The sequence below is a fragment of the Fibroporia radiculosa genome (genome assembly GCF_000313525.1).
Source record: "Fibroporia radiculosa TFFH 294 genomic supercontigs, scaffold3449, whole genome shotgun sequence".
Classification (NCBI taxonomy): Eukaryota; Fungi; Basidiomycota; class Agaricomycetes; order Polyporales; family Fibroporiaceae; genus Fibroporia; species Fibroporia radiculosa.
Window position 1 is genome coordinate 28,977 of NW_012133385.1, and position 17,233 is coordinate 46,209.

The 17,233-nt window shown below is 55.5% G+C and overlaps 4 protein-coding genes across 4 annotated transcripts; 1 reads left to right on the top strand and 3 right to left on the bottom strand.

The window, feature by feature from the left end:
• Positions 1 to 3,992: 3,992 nt before the first annotated feature.
• On the top strand, positions 3,993 to 5,632 carry FIBRA_04794 (uncharacterized protein; the record flags this gene model as incomplete). Its single annotated transcript, XM_012326581.1, has 6 exons — positions 3,993 to 4,044; positions 4,087 to 4,157; positions 4,219 to 4,301; positions 4,355 to 4,592; positions 4,647 to 4,810; positions 4,867 to 5,632. 6 exons carry the CDS (start codon positions 3,993 to 3,995, stop codon positions 5,630 to 5,632), a joined length of 1,374 nt encoding a protein of 457 aa, XP_012181971.1.
• Positions 5,633 to 7,582: 1,950 nt separating this feature from the next.
• FIBRA_04795 (uncharacterized protein) lies at positions 7,583 to 9,673 on the bottom strand (the record flags this gene model as incomplete). Its single annotated transcript, XM_012326582.1, has 19 exons — positions 7,583 to 7,609; positions 7,659 to 8,039; positions 8,098 to 8,125; positions 8,173 to 8,232; positions 8,290 to 8,390; positions 8,443 to 8,485; positions 8,540 to 8,555; positions 8,615 to 8,626; positions 8,682 to 8,706; positions 8,762 to 8,796; positions 8,843 to 8,868; positions 8,930 to 8,955; positions 9,010 to 9,027; positions 9,080 to 9,089; positions 9,151 to 9,249; positions 9,308 to 9,321; positions 9,382 to 9,460; positions 9,519 to 9,537; positions 9,604 to 9,673. 19 exons carry the CDS (start codon positions 9,671 to 9,673, stop codon positions 7,583 to 7,585), a joined length of 1,089 nt encoding a protein of 362 aa, XP_012181972.1.
• Positions 9,674 to 11,030: 1,357 nt separating this feature from the next.
• Positions 11,031 to 13,352, bottom strand: FIBRA_04796 (uncharacterized protein; the record flags this gene model as incomplete). The annotated part of the gene is made up of 13 exons (XM_012326583.1): positions 11,031 to 11,182; positions 11,242 to 11,270; positions 11,326 to 11,358; positions 11,417 to 11,650; positions 11,705 to 11,734; positions 11,795 to 11,989; positions 12,043 to 12,109; positions 12,158 to 12,396; positions 12,454 to 12,626; positions 12,676 to 12,773; positions 12,824 to 12,867; positions 12,916 to 13,153; positions 13,217 to 13,352. 13 exons carry the CDS (start codon positions 13,350 to 13,352, stop codon positions 11,031 to 11,033), a joined length of 1,668 nt encoding a protein of 555 aa, XP_012181973.1.
• Positions 13,353 to 14,388: 1,036 nt separating this feature from the next.
• On the bottom strand, positions 14,389 to 16,750 carry FIBRA_04797 (uncharacterized protein; the record flags this gene model as incomplete). Its single annotated transcript, XM_012326584.1, has 14 exons — positions 14,389 to 14,540; positions 14,601 to 14,629; positions 14,682 to 14,714; positions 14,767 to 15,000; positions 15,058 to 15,087; positions 15,143 to 15,337; positions 15,391 to 15,457; positions 15,507 to 15,757; positions 15,816 to 15,988; positions 16,044 to 16,141; positions 16,192 to 16,235; positions 16,301 to 16,392; positions 16,454 to 16,551; positions 16,615 to 16,750. The coding sequence occupies 14 exons, from the start codon at positions 16,748 to 16,750 to the stop codon at positions 14,389 to 14,391; spliced, it is 1,632 nt and encodes a 543-aa protein (XP_012181974.1).
• Between the last annotated feature and the right edge of the window lie 483 nt (positions 16,751 to 17,233).

Here is a 17,233-nt window from a genome sequence, read left to right on the forward strand (position 1 = left end):
TCAGCTCTTGTTCCCCTGTCGATGGCGTCAGAAGTACGGCGCTGCGTAACATATGGGCTCCAAAGCGACCGAGGCGCAGCAGGAATCACCGCTTGTGGTGGTACACGATCGTGGCTATGCACAGTAGCAAGGCAGACAGTGGTATTTGCAATTCTCCTGAAAAAATCGACATTTGAGCGCCAGTCAAACAGGCTTGTCGGACGAATGAACGTGAGGGCATCTGGGGCCGACTTTCAGCCGCAGAGTACACGTTGAGACAGATAGGCGATCGAGCCCCGGGCACAGTGTGGGATCTGGAGGAGTAATACTACCGCAAGGATGCATTTTCGACCAGGTTCTAATTCCACAGCCAGTCAAAATTGGACGTATCAAGATACTAGCACTCGCCGAACTTAATAATCCGCACAAATTTTCCGGGCACTTACTCGCTTTCCCTTTAGCGATATACTACCCGTAAAGGACGCCGATAGGTCCACCCAACACCATACAGACAATGCCGCACGCTGGCGTTGGAATGCTCCGCAACGGACGTATCGGAGCCACGGTGACGGGATAGCCTGGATGCTGGGTAACCCACTGTCTCCGATGACAGTACAAACCAACATCGCCGACCGTTCCGTTACTTTGTGAGGATTCAGGTGTTCCAAATAACTAATGTTATCCTCGACACCGGATTGAGTTTCAAAGGCAGAGCGAAGGACGAGGCACACTAGTACTATAGGCAGTGACTAGTAACTTGAAGTAAAGACGCGAGGCGGGCGGTTAGTGGACCAGGAATGACGCGGTTTCCTTATATGGTGACTCGCATCTCTGGATGAACTTGTGATCGGACATGTGAAGTAGTAGAACGGTCTTGTAGGTGCTACATAAACCCTCGGAGCCCTCGACGAATGACATCTTTCTCCTTCCTCACTCACTCCCATCTCCCTTGTCCGAGCTGGCAATCGGCCTACAACCAAAGACGCGTCGTCTCTGTTGGCCCGGACGCATGCATCGAGCGTTGTTATAACTTGCTGAGTGTTGCGATGCTTGAGTCTCTGTTCCGTAGCCACAGTGTGGGACGTGTGCTGATTCTTCGCGCATTCCTCTATCACATCGAAAACGGCCTGAGAAATTCTGGGGCGGACGTAGCCCAATTTTACCGTTGACCGGGTTTTCGCTTCCTATGGCGACGCGGAATTTCCTTCGTGAATGGCATCCATAGGGACCGTCCGTACGCACCACATCCGCATGTCGTCCCCTTGTCATCTGACCCTCTAGGCCAATGTCTTCCCTGCGCATTCCCCACACTCTAAAACGCGCGGTCTTCTGCTTCTACTTGTCCCGCCCCCTCGGGAGTGGCTGCTCCAGCGGCTTCACACCCCATGCCCATACAGTGCACAGATCCGGTGAGCTGGGCTCTACCGTGCCCGGCTGGAGCAGCGCACGCTGTCTCGGCAGCCGTTATGTGTAGGAATTTTGTTAACCCTACGGCGATGACTATCCGGATGGCCCGTCTCCGATTCGCCGTACGCTAGCTATAGGCCGGCCATCGACTCTGGGTTCTTGAAGCTTGAAGCACCTCACACCAACTCGTGCGTCTGTTGCGCGCTCGACTCGCCGTGAGGCACGTCGGGCAACGTCGGGGGCCTCGCGCCAGCTTCAGAATCAGAAATCGCCAGAGCGCTGCTTGAGATGAGCTCATGCAAATCCTGGATCCCCACGCCGCGTCATTAGGAACGTGCGCATCAGGCATGCTGCGAGATATGAAGACGCAAGACGCTATCTCATCAATGACAGGGACCCACGGCAGCCTCGACCTGCACCGTCCCTGTCTGCGATGGGTACCCATCATGGCGGGCAGTCGGTCGGCATACACGTGTGCTTATCTCGGGGTGCGGTGCGTCGTGAACACATCAATAGATATTGAATATTGCTCTGCACATGTTTGGGACGCTGGAACGGGGCATCAGCAATGGGTGTGCATGACGGTCTGGTGCATAGAGAAGTTGGCGGTGGACGACATTCATAGGCGCTGGTATATTCACTATCGATCAGCAGCGTGGCTGCTCAATTCACGCTGGAGAACGCCGGATGGCGGAACTGTGGGCATCTGTACGTAGCCAGCCCGAGATCGATCACTGCAGCCGTCAGTGTCTCTTCCCCTCCTGCCCGCTGCATACAGTGTGCACTGTCTTCGCGGGTATCTGGAACCCCCCTTTGTCTTGCACGCTCTGTACTGTGCCCATTCTTCACACCACGCCCCCTCCTAATTCGGCCATTCGGACCCATAGCTGGCCGCACTTTGCCTAGCGGTTCATTCATCCATCTCCTCATCCTGCTTCGTCTGTTCCGATCCATTAGCCTGGCCTGAACGCGGTCCTAATCCTGCTATCGTCCCTCATCTGTTGCTGCCTCCTCCAAGCATGGCGACATCGAGATCCCCACTCGCAACCAACGTTCGCCCCATCCACCAACTGTAGAGGCTGTTCTCAGGAGGAGGATGCGGCCGTACTCCGCGTCATGCACGTTTGCGCCAATCCTCCGTCCTTCCTGGCCCCGTTATCGGCTCGGCCATCGACCATCGAACGCCTCTGTTCCCCCGCCTGCATACGGTTACCCCTCCTGGGCCCCTCCTGCCTGCTCCGTACGCGCAGTCATATCACACGTGTACCGCTCCTTATTTCGCACTATGGACCGACTATTACACTCGGACAACTTCTTCCCGTCAAAGTGCCGCACCATCCGCGCTTTCACCTGGATATATGCGCCCGATCTATGGGGCTCGGAATTAGCTTGCATTGCCCATCACGGCATCAGGTGCAGGCGCGGAGCTCGCCGACGGATGCTCCTCCTGCAACTCTTGCTGAATGACTCGCGTGACCACCGTTACCCGGCGGATCTCAGGGCTCCAGATTGGCAAGCCCAGATGAGCAGCGATAAGCTCCATCTTGCATGTGCGATGAGGTCGTCGCTTGCGCCCCTCGTCACCAGCCCCTCCGCAACTCGTTTGTTATTTGTCAGCTACTCATCCCACCTCCGCGCCCTGGACCACCTTCTCGGACCTTGGTGGGGAGAGCTCTGACCATCTGAATAACTGAGAACTGGGAGCTCGGCGCTGGTCGTGACTGTCTCGCTGTCGTTCCAACTTCTCGCGGCCTGAGCATTCGTCCGACCGTGTATGATTAATATATGACTGAGGGACAGGGCATGAGGCGAGGCCTGATGAGATGGATAGGATTCTGTACGTCAGCGTAGCCGAAGACATAAGAAATGGGTGTTCTCCAGGTCCCAGGAAGTCGCTCGCCCCGGCCCGTGACACCACTCAGCGTTTCGAGGCCGGAGAATAATGACTGGTCGAGGCAGGGGCCTCCATTCGCAGCAGGAGCGCGACATGTATGAGACTCGCCCAGATGCAGCGTCGTGCGCAGGTGCGAGCCCGCGTACGGGAAAGGCGCAGCGGAGGACCAGAGAAAATGCCTCCGCAGCGCCGGAGATATATTCGTCCAGAAACTTAACCTGACTCAGCGGCGTTACAGCATTGTCGCCTATCATAATGGCTATGCCCAAACTGGGAAGAACTGTACAGTCTCTTCGCGTGCCGCCTCCGAAAAACTCTGTTCCGCCTCTCTTTTCCCTCCGACATCCTCGACCTCTTCTGCCGCATTCTTTTCTGCTCTCGGACCCTCTCTCTCGCGTGCACCTTTGGCCTAGGTATGCCGTCGAATTGTTTCACCCCGTTTAATATCCCCGTAACCCTAAGCCCACGTTCACAGACTTTTTTTTTCATGCAAAGCGCGCACTGCCTCCTTTGCTAAGTCGCCATTGAAGAGAGGGCACCGTAGCGCGGTGGGGGGAGCTTGACGTCGTTGGAGGCGGCAGAGAAAACCCGAAAAACATCTTGCAGGTGGGTACTTGTCGCGGCAGAGGGCATGGGCCAGGAACGCGTGCTTTGTGAGGTGTTGCCTTTCTGGGAACTCAGGGCTGTCCCGGCCACTCGCTTCTTTATAACCATGACTCACTTTTTGGATCCCGCTCACCTTAATGTCCTTCCCTCACCCTCAGGTTCGTCGATTTAGAGAGGACCGTCCTCATGATTTCCCTTAGTCCTGGTTCCCTCTGCGACGTCTGCGCAGAGGAGTATGGTCCTCACAATCGCCCCCACTCTATCTCCTGTGGTGAGTCCCCCGGCCCCGCGTTGAAAATTTTCTCCACTCATCCACATCTCCCCTCCCCCAGGACACATCTTATGCCTGCCTTGCTGCAACAACATCCTCGAGAAATCTCCGCCGCGCCTCACTCCTTCCTGTCCTTTCTGTCGCGTGCCGTTCACTAGCGACAACATTCGTTTGATCCGCCTCGACTTTGGCGGCAGCGGCTGGTCGACCCCCCGCGGTGAGACCATCGAGGCCCACGACTGTATCGGCGACAGTATGAATGAAGACGATATCCTTCTCTTCAACCCCGGCACGCTGAAGACGAGGGCGGAAGCTCGTCGACTCGAGTACAAGGTCGCCAAGGTCGCCGCCAAGAAGTGTTCGCTCGAGGAGGTCACCACCCTACAGAAAGAGTTACAGGATTGGCTCCAGTCCGACGTCAAGCGCGATGATCAGGTGAGCATCCGTCTTTCCGCTCGTGTCATGCTGCTGACAGACGTCTATACACAGTCGGCTTCACTCCAGCTCAGTGCTGCGCTATTGCGTGCGATCATCGTCAACCATCTCGCACACAAACAGGCCACAGAAATGGCGAAGACCGTCGAAGCCAACCTCAAGGAGAAGCTGGACGAGGTGGAGGCTGCGAAGGAGCAGTTGGAGTCGGAGCTACGCAGGTGAGCGCCCTCGTTCCGTCACAGTCGATCGCATGTTGACGTCGCTTTGTTCACAGGATGGTGTGTTTTTCCGCGATATCGGCGATCGTTTGCGCTTTATTAACTGATCTTAATCCACAGTCGACGCAGTATGCAGCCAAAGCTCAGGAAGTCCAGACTCTGCGTGCGGAGCTCAGCCGCCTCAAAGTTCGTGGTGCGGCTCCCGGCCTCGGTATTCCGGCCGCGCCTCCACCCAGTACTTCTTCCACTAGCAGCGTGCTGACATCGCCACCTCGTCCGCAGTCTGCAGTTCCGGTCACGTCTTCACGATCAGGTGCTACGTCTCCCACGTCGTCAATGCGGACGTCGTATGTTCCCTCGGTACTTTCTCCCGTCTCGCGGGCGAGTGCGGCGTCCGGCCACATCCGGTCTGCGTCCACTGTCCCCGGGTACCGAACGATGACGCCTGCTGCACGCCCCGCCTCAGCGATACCTTCCTCCACCCATGTCTCGTCAACCGGCGGCGAGGCAGGTCGACATATACCCACTTCCTCCTCACGGCAACCGCGGGTATCGAGCCCGCCACTGCCACCCAAAATGAGCCGGACGACGAGCTCTGGCTCGGACGAAAAAGAAAAAGAGAAGCAGCGAGAGAAGGACCGCCAGCGGGTGCAGCTGATCCAGCGGTGGATTCCGTCTCTCGACGCGGCGGGCAGCCCACCGTCGGGGCGCCCGGGAGGATTCCACTCGATGTACTCGGCCTCCTCGACGACGACGACGACAACAGCGTCGATGCCGCCGCCTGCACGGTACAAGACGCCGCTCTCTGCGAACTCGCCGTAATTGCGGTGGGGCGCGCTGGTATTTATCAACCCATTGGATTCAGTTATTGATTAGTCTCTATTACGATACTAGACCCTAGTTGCCGCTGCTCCCGTGCTTTCTCGAAACTCGTTCCTGCTCCCGTCTGGCGTGTGTGGATTGACTCCAGACGCAGACACGGTGCCGTGCCGCTCCATCTTCCGGTTCTTGCAGATACTTTTAGCGACCTTGCGTTATCCTGTTCATACTTGTGCGTTGCCTTATTCCGTTCACGTTCGATGCTGCCCCGGCGCCAATGCGTCGCGAGCGGCTGATTCCCCCCTTTTCTTTAATTTCGCTCGTTTTTTTTCCCCGTTGGATCTATTTATTGGAGCGCCACCACCTCTTCTCATCCCTTCCCATCCCATTCCATTCCATCCAACCCTCACGCTGCGTAATCTCCTAATCTGGCCCGGGCTGGGCACTCCCTATCTCGCGCTACTTTTTCATCTCCCCGTCTCCCTGTCTCGTCCGTTTGGATTCTGGATTCTGGAACGTCCGCCTCTATCTCGCTTGCGCTATCGCCTTGTGTAGCAAATTACTGATTTCCCCGTCCCGCTTCCTGTTTTCCTTTTCCTTTCTCTCTCTCTCCTCTCGCACACTCTCACGGATCTCTCACGGATTAGAATGCTTGCTTTACGATACACAGTACGATACTTGACGACCTTTAGGACAATTGACGATGCTTATACGCTTACGTTGCGCGGTGTGTGTGATGCGGGTGTGGTTGTGTGCCCTAAGCCGTTCGATGCGCCTGGCCGGCGCCAGAGGGGTGAGCAGGCCGGCTTTTCTGCTGTGATCGTGCTCGCGATCACCCGCCTCGTGCCCGCGCAGCGCTCCGCGGTGGCTTCCTTCCCCTCTTCCCTCGAGAGGTGTGCCAGCCAGCCATGTCCGGCGTATTCAGCGAAGCTCAGGGCAGGGCGTCGCGATGTCCATGCATGCATGCATGCGCGCGCGGGCGCGTCGCTATTCCTGTCACTATACTAAACGCCTCTGCGATAGGTGCTTGCGCTATCGGCATTCAAAGATGTCGATGGCACGCTGGAGAAGGAGGCTCGCAGGGTCCAGTCGTCGTGCGCGCAAAGTCCGAACCACCCCGGGCGCGCGGGCAGGCAGCGGCCGGGTCGATAAGGCCTGCGCCCCGCCCCGTGTCCTGGCCCAGCCCCCGCAGACGGAGAAGATGCGCCGCTGTGCGTGGGGGGTGCGTGGGCTGGTGCGCTGGTGCGATCTTGCGCACTGCACACGGGCAGGCGGCGCTGCGCCCCTGTACGTTACGCGCCGCGTTGCGCGGGCTGCGCCGTGCGATCGCGATCGCAGCGTCGCAGGGCAAGGGTTGGGGCCCGTCCGGAATGGACGGGATGGTACTGGTTGGCACTGAGACCGGTGGGGGTGGGCACCCTGCCCGGGGCTGTTGCTGAGATAGAGCGGGGGTAGTAGGCTGGGCAGGGTGCGTCCGTTCGGGAACCAGGCTGCCATCGGTGGATGAGTCCTGACGGCCTAGGGGAGACCAACCTTCCTGGTCATCAGATCGCGCCTGGTCACCCACTAGTCTACTGCCAGTCAAGGGTGCTGCTTGCGCACTATTTGCTTTCGGGCTTCATATCATATGTCGATATGGGATTTGTCGTGTCCACCAGTAGCCTGTAGCCCCCTTCCAGGCAGCTAGCTACCCATCACAGTGATGCAAACCCAACATGGCGACTTCTTGGATCCAACAGGCCAAATCGCAGACTGGGTGCAGGAGCCCTCATGGCTCCGTGACTCGACCCACACGAGCCTCTCAGATTACCGTTACACATCTTCTATTACGTATCGCTAATCCTACCTATAGTCCGTGATTCCCCTCCCAACAGCCACTGGGAAAAACCGCCAAAGATATCGACATGCCACCCCCCTCCAACCCGTCCCTTGCCGAAGGCCTTGTAGCCAACGCTACGACTTTGGCGCGCGCAGCTCCTCCTGCAGCACAGTCAGCAAAGACGAGACCGCACACGTTTGACCGCCCTACCTCCTCCATTAGCTGGTTTATCGTCATCGTAATGGGTCCCACCGGCGCGGTGCTGGCCAACGGGCTCGCAAACGGCCGCGCAGGGGCCGGCATGGACCCGCGCGTGGTTTGGCTCCACCAGCCACGGCTTGACCGCGTGAGCTTCGACCGCGTCGAGAGCGCAGGCATCGTCGTGAACAGCACGCTCGGCTGTGCCCTCTCTTTGAGATACGAGCGCGCGTTGAGGCTCGCCAGCAGCGACGTCAGCAGCACTGTATGCCACGCCAGACCGTCACGCGCCGCGCAGTCGATAGTGAACGGGGGGGGCTTACGCTTGGGGAGCACAAAGTAGATCCCGATGAACGTGAGCTTGTGCAAGTCGGCGGTCGGGTACAGGACGTACTGCGCAGAGACGCGTCAGAGATGCGTGAGTGTGTGCGCCAGGGACGGCGGCACTCACCAATAACAGGGCGGCGACCGCACCCAGACTGCGCCGTCGTCAGCGGGGGCAGCATACGTTGACCGAGCACGATACCTTGTCAGCAGCCCCGTATTGATGCTGTACAGCATCAGCACATGGATCACGGAATCGAGGCTGAGGGAGGAGGAGGGCTTAGCCGCGCGCGAGTCCCGCTGCTCGAGGTGCACTCACTTGGCAAACCCGGTGCGGCTCCGGGCGAGAAGGTAGCACATGCACGCGGCAATGAGGGCGTCCGCCACGACGCTCGCGCCGAGGCCCGAATAAAGAAAGTACTAGTCCGGCCGCTGAGCGCACGGGCGGCCCTGCATACAGCGATATGCTCACCGACACCGTTGTGATCTCGAAGAAATAGTTCTGCGTGAGGAACCTGGGACCTATCAGTATCGTCTCTCACGCAGCAACGCGCGGCATTTGGACTGACCCCCATACTGAGAACGCTGGATGGCCGCAGGAATACGTCAGTCGAGTGCGGCAAAAGACGGCGCGGAAGACGTACCCCAGCCACTAGCTGCAACGCGTCGGAAGCGTTAAAGGGATTACAGGACGACAGGAAAACAACGTACCCGACGCGGCGACGGTGCTCAATATCTGCTCCGACGTCAGCTACCACATATACACATGCACCATCACAGAGACGACCCACGATAGAAATGGCCATGAAACGATTCTTGTTGCTGACTAGACAAGGTGAGCAGACGGCGTGAGCCCCGGCGTATGCGCTCACATATCCATATTCGCCAGCAATACAAGCTGAAAGGCGCACGGTGAGTGCTCTGCGCGCGCAGGGGCCGGTCAAATCAAGTCTGCGCACCTCCGCACGATCGCGTCGCTTAGGCTCTGGGCAGATCATTAAGTTGTGCACCGGAGACGGACAGAGCGCCCGCGACGTACAGAAACGATAAAATGCGCCTGGGTGCGCCGGGTGAGCACCGTGGGCGGCGAGGCTGGGTGCGGGACTTACCGTGATGCTCCTACCATGCGCGGCGTATCATATCAGCGGCGGCGCGTGTTCACGCACCGGGAGCGACTCACCAGACGGGCCGTATCAGGACTTCCGGACTGGCGAGTCCGATGATAGTGTAGGTGTAAACTACGTTCACGATCAACGCCAAGTGTAATGTATCAAGAACACTGCGGCGGATGCCCGTGAGCAACCCGATTGCCAGCGGTGCGAAGGGGGACGACTCACAACAGGAAGGCGATCTGGTGCAGGTGACCGACGCATCATGGTTTGGCCGTTCGCAGTTCGTAAGACCCACTCACCAGACTCCTCAGCACGTTCGAGTCCGCGCTGCTGTGCCGGAAATACAGGAACGCTTGCATAGTGTTAAAGCCATACAGACTGTGTGCGCTCGGTCAGATGCCAGGCGGACGAGCGCGGGTGACTGAAAAACGCATACATGGACGCGAAGACTGTGCCTGTCCCACTGGTCAGCGCCGCGCACCGAAATGAAACAAAAAAAATGCGCGCGCGTGCCCGCTCACCAATATAGGCCGACCCCAGCACCGCGTACAGAGAGTCCAGCTCGCCGAGCAATTGCGCTTGGAGGGACATTGTGCTGCAGCAAACCGGCGCGGATGGAGGAAGCAGGCTCGCTGGTGTAACGTGCTCAGGGCGCAGCCATCCCAGCTGTCCACATTAAATATGGATCCTCTGGAGAAACGACGAGCCACAGAGGCTGCTGGCCTGGGCTGGGTGGGTGCAGCGCCCTCGGGCCCGGCTCCCCGTCGGTCCCTATGCCACCGCCTCTGCGCGAGCGCCGGGACCACCGATCTTCGCTCTACGGGCGACGGGCGGTACGCACGCCGACCTCCCCGCCCGCGGCCCTGCGACATCGTGGTGCAGATTCTCGACATCGCACGGACGGCGGAGGCCGCAGCTCGCACTTGCCCTCCGATGGCTGTGTCCGCCACGGGTGTCTCTTCCATGTGGCCCTGCCTCTGTGTCCAGCATTCATGTGAGCCCACGAGGACAGGCACAGACCTCAAAAACGGCACACGCACGCTGTCAGCGCCGACTCGAAGCCCACCACGGGCCGCGCTGGGACCGACAGGGATCAACAACACCCTCTGGTAATCAGACCACTGGCAGACATCGGTCGCCGAGCGGCGCACATCGCACGCTGCACCTTTCGGAGGCCGCATTCGACAGCGCGGCCGCCGCAGCCCTCTGTGGTACACGATGCTCGCCAGCGAACGGCTCTGCGGTCTCGCTGGGTGGGACGCGGCTGTGCCGTTGCCCGCGATCCTGCCCCGCGGCTGAGTTCCCTGTCGACATCCCTCGGTCGCAGACTCAGCATTGGGTGCATGCGGAGCCCACGACGTCGAGCCGTTTTCGAGAGGCCGGGCGCGGTGGGCGGCGTGGCGACGGGACACCATGGGCGGAAGGGGGGCGCGACCGGCTTGTTCGGAATCTCTCGCGCTCGCAACACGCTGAAGGCGCGGGCACAGACGCTGTTTCACAGATTGGACGTGTCGACGCTCTTCGCATACAGTCGTATATGCGCCGCCGTGCTGTACATAATCGTCTCGCGTACCACAAACAAGCAGACCGCACATACACCACTGTATAGTGAAATCCGGTATAAGTCGGGACAGGGTAAGGACTCGGGATCAGAACGAGCAAATGTCAAGCTCCAGTAGATAAGCAATGATCAGGTCGAAGCTTAGAGTCGAGCTAAAGCTTAGATCACTACTTTTGGATAGCGAGGTGTCGCCGGCAACGGCCGCTTAATTGCTCGCTTCGTCGTGTTGTACACTTATTTTACAGGTGTTCATTATGTACAGTATGTATAAGCTATATTTCTCTCGCAGGTGTGTCGACATCGCCCAGCCAAAATTCACGCAGAAATGTCTTGGTACCAAGATACATGCTCGCGGCGAGACGAATGGCCAGCAACACGTCCACATCTTCAGGATTTGAAAAGTTCCACCTTCAGCGGCAGCTGTGGCACGTCGCTCGCTTTTCCGACAGTAGGATAGCGAACCGGAGCAACATTCCACTCGATCGGCTTGTCGGTCAGGTGAAACCTGAAGTTCGAAAGGAGCACGGATAGCACGACCTCTGCGGACGGGGTGAGCGTCAGCATCGACTCGGGCGTACATGCAGCGCGGTCCACTTACTCATCTCCATTTCCGAGAATTTGAAGCCTCTGAAGGAGCCTGCATCAGCTACCGTAGGTAGGCACTATGAGTGGGATGGCGTACATGCATGCCCGCTTTCCTCCCAAGAATGTCATCCTGTTGAACGGCGCTGATCAGACGGACAAACAAAGCGGCGCTCGAGCGCGACACCCACATGTTGGAGTAAACGCCTGGAATTGTGTTCTTCGTCACTGTGGGAGGCAGGGGAGAGAGCCACCTTTCAGGTTTCCATTCGAGCGCATCCTCACCCCAGAGGGCCCTGCTCGTATTACAACCTAGGACGCCGACCATGACTTCCGTGCCCTTGGCGATGGGGAGCTCCGTAATGGGACGGCCGTTGGCACCGATTATGGGCTCGGAAAGCGCAAGTACTGTATCCTGCTTTGCCCTAACCACGAGTCTGTCAAATCAGTGATTCGTATCGATGAATCAAGTCACATACTCGCGGAACAGAATTAAAACGGGGGGATAGCTTCGATATTGATCACAACGTGTTAGCATAGGCCGCTAGGGTCCGAAGGTGAGCACGCACAGGCGTAATGTCTCCCTGCAGAAAGAATCAAGGAAGGGGAGCTGGTCTAATTCATCGTAGGATACGCCGATGCCTGCGCCTGCATCGAGAACCTCGCGGCGCAACTTGTCCTGAACGTCGGGACGCGCTGCCAGAATTTCCAGCATGCGGGCCAACGTATTAGATGTCGTGTCTGTCGCAGCCATCACAAGAGTCCTTGAAGATACAGTCAGTATATGTACATGTGTTAGACGAGAAGAACCACTAACGACATCTGGGCTATAAGCTCATCTTCGGGAAGTCTATCAGCATCCGAGGTAGCCGTATTCGCTCTCACTAGCCATTTGTCAGCATCCACACATCCACGCATCGAGACAGTCGTACTGAAGATACTCATGATATCCTTGCCCTCTCCGACCGCTTGATCACCCTCGCGCAGAGCAGCCTTCTTAGACTCATAGATCGTTCGCGAATTTGCGCTCATGATGTCTGTAATCGTTATGAGATTCTGCACATGTTTTTGTGGAACCATCTCTGCAAGACGTCGCCTAAACCACGCCGGCCCAAGTTTGGGGAGATAGGGCACAAAGAACCGCAACGGCGCCAGTGCTTGCAAATTCGCGCTAATGAGAATCATATTCATCGGCATTCCTACTTGTGCCGATGACAATCATACTTACAAGAAGCTCTTTATAGTATTCCCGTACGTGTTCTGGACATCCTCGACAAGCGGGTCGAATGAGTATCCCAGCCCGCCTTGGCCGATCAGTTCAAGTGCCGTCCGGCCCAACCAATTCAGCATGTCGATTTCCCGAGGCCCACCCTTGACCTGGGCAGAGATAGCATCACGAAGCTATTCCACGCCGTAAGTCGATGCCTTCTCAGTAAGGAAGACGATATACCCTGTGTACGACATCATAAAATATTGGGAGCATTGAGCGCATGTGCGTGGTAGAAAATGCCGGATTCAGCAACTTTCGCTGTCTGCGATGTGCATCTCCTGTACGCAACTGAGTATTTCAACAAACAGCTAAACGGGCTGATACGCACCGACGGTGGAAAGCAAACTGGAACCGAGCAAAATCGCATGGGCTCTATACTGCACGGTCAGGACTGAGCTTCTTCATGCACGCACGACGCACATGAGAAAACTCTCCGATTCTTGAAATATGTGCTCTTCCTTGATCATAATTGTATACAGCGCTTTGGGATCAGCGATGTAAGGAATGACACGCTGCGCGATTGTAAGCTTGATGATCAGGGAAGACTTGGCCATACTCGCCCCCATGACGCCGTGTATCTTTGATACCAAACCATAGTCCAGCGCGACGTGCCTTTGGAATTCCGTCCCATGGCGAGAGAGGTATTCAGGAAGATTTCCTGCCACCGCGAACAACCATATGTAAGCGCGCTCAATCAACCACTAGGACGTCATCTCCGTACCTGTCCAAAATGACCTCCGGGAAGGACCTGGAAGATTGTGGAGCACGCTGTTAGTACTTCGCCGGGCGAAGTACCACCACGCGAAGAGTACCATGCAGAGAGGGAATAGCACGAGCGGTAGGTTTCGCCCTTCCATAGCTGTCCAGGCTCGCACTCTTGTGTAGACGAGGTATTTATTCAGGGATGCCAGGGTGACACGTACGGCAACACTCAACCAGTGTTGACGGGAGCTTACCGTCCCGACAAGGATTAGATACACTGCTCGTGATCCCGAGATGAAAGGGGCAACTTGACTACGATCGAGTAGCCTTTGGCCATCTTCCTTCAGGCCAAGCACTGTACACGGCTGACACAACGTCAGCCTCCTGAAACATAGCCATGGACGTTCATGAAGCTAAGGTAATTAAGTGTGTTACCACTAGTCACATTCAGCGGCACTCACCAAGGCCGGACTCTTATCAGAATACTACAACATAGTGTTTACCAACTGTCAAGCTTGATGCTCCAACATGACCGCCTCCACCGCCACTTCAAGCAGTGTCATCCGAAAGTAACAAAAATGAACATTTTCTAGCACAATGATAGCATACGGAACAGTACACGCGGTCTAGCAAGCGATTTGTGGAATGATAGTGCAACGAGCATTTAGCTTAAAATTCACGGCTGTATTAGATAGGAGTAAGGAGGCAAGTTGTCGCCACGACTCACGCACGACGCGACAGCGCCACCCCCGGGAATTCGCCGGGAATGTCATGTTTAGACTACTCAGCCCGCCGAGCTTCCCGACGCGATCAACATACAATGATAGCTCACTGTCAATCCCCCTCGATGTGCCTAGACAAATGACGGATGCAGGCGTGATCTTGGGCTATAATCATTTCAATTCGGACACCGCGACGCTCCCAACTGTTCATCCAATTCCTGAGTCCTACTACAGCCATGGGGAGCCGTTCCGGGCAGCCCCACGGACAAAAGTGACGATGAGTGATGTATGTTTGCTTCAAACAGCCCGGACACAAAGTTGTGCTAATTTTATTATGATATGTAGTGACTAATATATTTTCTCCGTTGGGCCTCGGCAAATTTTCGCGATAGACTCGTGCTGTGTCCAATGTCCAACTGCAGTACCACATTTACTCCGATCACTTTCCCGATGTGCAAACCATCCACACTTAGGACTTCAGTAACTCGACTCTGAGCGGTAGCTGCGGTATATCGCTGGTCTTTCCAACGGTGGGATACCGCACCGCCGCAACGTTCCACTCGATAGGCTTGTCCGTCAAATGAAATCTGAAGTGTGTGAGAAGCACGGAGAGCACGACCTCTGTAGGGAGTTCTCAATCTTCAAGGGCGTACATATCTGGGACGACCCATCGACACTTACTTATTTCCATTTCCGAAAATTTGAAGCCGCTAGTAAATGTTGTGAGGACACAAGAATCCGGATCAATCACACGAAACGTACATGCACGATCGCTTCCCGCCGATAAAAGTCATTCTGTCCAAGCATATCAGCCGCGCTCTGCTCCTAAGAGGCAACAAATACAAACAAGTTGGAATAGACTCCTGGGATGGTGTTTTTCGTAACGGCGCTGGGCAAAGGAGAAAGCCACCGCTCAGGTTTCCATTCAAGAGCATCCTCACCCCACAGAGCCTTGCTCGCATTACACCCCAGAATTCCAGCTATTACCTCGGTGCCTTTCGGGATGGGAAGTTCGCTGATCATACTGCCGTCGGTACCAACAATAGGTTCTGAAAGCGGCACGACAGTGTCCTGCATCGCCCTTCACATTAAATCATCAGTATAGTAGATCATCATTGGTAAGGTGAACACTGCTTACTGACGAAAAATAAGCACAAGAGGCGGATTTCTGTTCAACGGCATTAGATGCCAGTCCCGTCTAGGATATACGGAAAAATACTCACAGACGTAAGGTTTCACGGCAGACGCTATCGAGGAAAGGCAGCTGGTCCAATTCATCGTACGACAAGCCGTCGGCTGCGCTTGCATCTAGAATTTCCTGACGCAACTTCTCTTGAGCATCGGGACGTCCAGCCAAGATTTCCAAAATACGAGTCAAAGAATTGGAGGTTGTATCAGTCGCAGCAAGTACTAGGGTCCTTGAACCATGGAGTCAGTTTTCGAGTGTCACAAGGGCAAGGTCAGTACTGACGACATCTGGGACACAAGTTCGTATTCCGGTAGCCGGTCAGTGTCCGATGTTGCCGCATTAGCCCTCACTTTCCAAGCAGTCAGCAATCCAAAATCGAGCAGATGAAGAGAACACACTGAGAAGACTCATGATATCTTTGCCTTCACCTATTTGCTGAAGGAGCGCCTCGTCGCCCTCGCTGATAGCTGCTTTTTTCGCATTGTAGATCGATTGCGACTGTTGACTCATGGTATCCACTATACTCTTCAGATTTTGCACGTTTTTGTGAGGGATCATGTCGACAATCTGGCGTCGAACCCATGCTGGACCGAGCGTGCTGATACGAGTGATGAACTCTCGTAACACGAAGAGTTCTTGCATGTTGGGACTTGCCAAAGATGATCAGCAAAGTTATCATTGTGATTCAATAGCATAATGGCGCTCACAAAAGGTTCTTGAGCGCATTTCCATACTCGTTTTCTGTGACTTCAACTAGGGGATCAAAGGAATATCCTAGTCCTCCTTGGCCCACCAATTCAAGAGCGGTACGACCCATCCAATTCAACATGTCCACCTCCTCGGCACCATTCGCCAATTGGGCTGAAATAGCGTCACGAAGCTATCGTACGCATGTAAGTCTTCAACTGTGTTATCTAAGCGCAGGAAGAACGTACCTTGTATACGATTTGATAGAAGATGGGAAGCATGTGCCGCATATGGGCAGTGGAAAATGCTGGGTTCAGGAGTTTGCGCTGTCTCCGATGCATATCACCTGTGAACGTCTTACCACCACACTCGTCAGATGAGATAAATAAAACATACCGACTGTTCCAAGCAAGCCCGGACCAAACATAAGCATGTTGCTCCTGCCGATGTCAGTAAAATAGATATCAGAACCATCCTGCGCGAGATCGTATTGACGAAGATTCACGTAATAAAGCCATCCGTTTCCTGGAAGATGTGTTCCTCTTTGATCAAAATCGTATGCAATGCCTTGGGGTCGGCAATATACGGAATGACGCGCTTCGAGATTGTCACAGATAGTCAGTATTACTGAACGTCTAGTGCGAAACAATGAACATACACCCATCCTCCCATGTATCTTGGAAACTGGACCATAGTCCAAAGCGACATGTCTCTGAAACTCTGATCCATGGCGAGACAAGTATTCCGGAAGATTCCCTGTGAATGAGAGCGGAATAGGCACTCGTGGCGTAGTAGTCAGGTTCAATACCCTGAACATACCTGTCCAAAATGAAGTTCGAGGGGGACCTGGAACCTTGTGAAGCACACTAGCAGAGACTTGACGGTTATAGCGCCGCCATGTAAGGAAGGCAATTCCGAGGAGGAACAAGAGAAGGTGCAGGTTTTGGTTCTCCATAATTGCTGATCGCCAGAATCTCCCATCCAAGCTATATATAATAGGATCTCAAAAGTCATGATGCAAGTGAATGAGTAACGATAATTAGTAGTGTTCCCGGTATTCCGAGCGCGAGGAAGGTTCAGTGACACACACCGGCGCCTTCGCCCTGCTTCTATTTCGACGGAACCTCGTGATCATATTAGGGCAGAGTGTCAGCATATTCACAAAGAACTGACCATTTATCCGGCGGAGAAAGGCCTATTTTGGAAAGGAGAAAAGGCAAGTTATCCTTCAGTGGGCACCTTTCCGATGGCCTTTCCATTGCAGGGAAAGGGTCATTTCTTTGTTGTACGTCCTGGACGATGCTTTGAACCCGCCGAAGGCTTGCGTAGTGCAGCAGGGTCGCAGCTGGCGGCATCTGATCCACTTGAGCATTACTCGGTATACTGACTAAGACCGCCCGAAGAAGGGATAGGATAAACTCTGAATAGGACTTCGCTA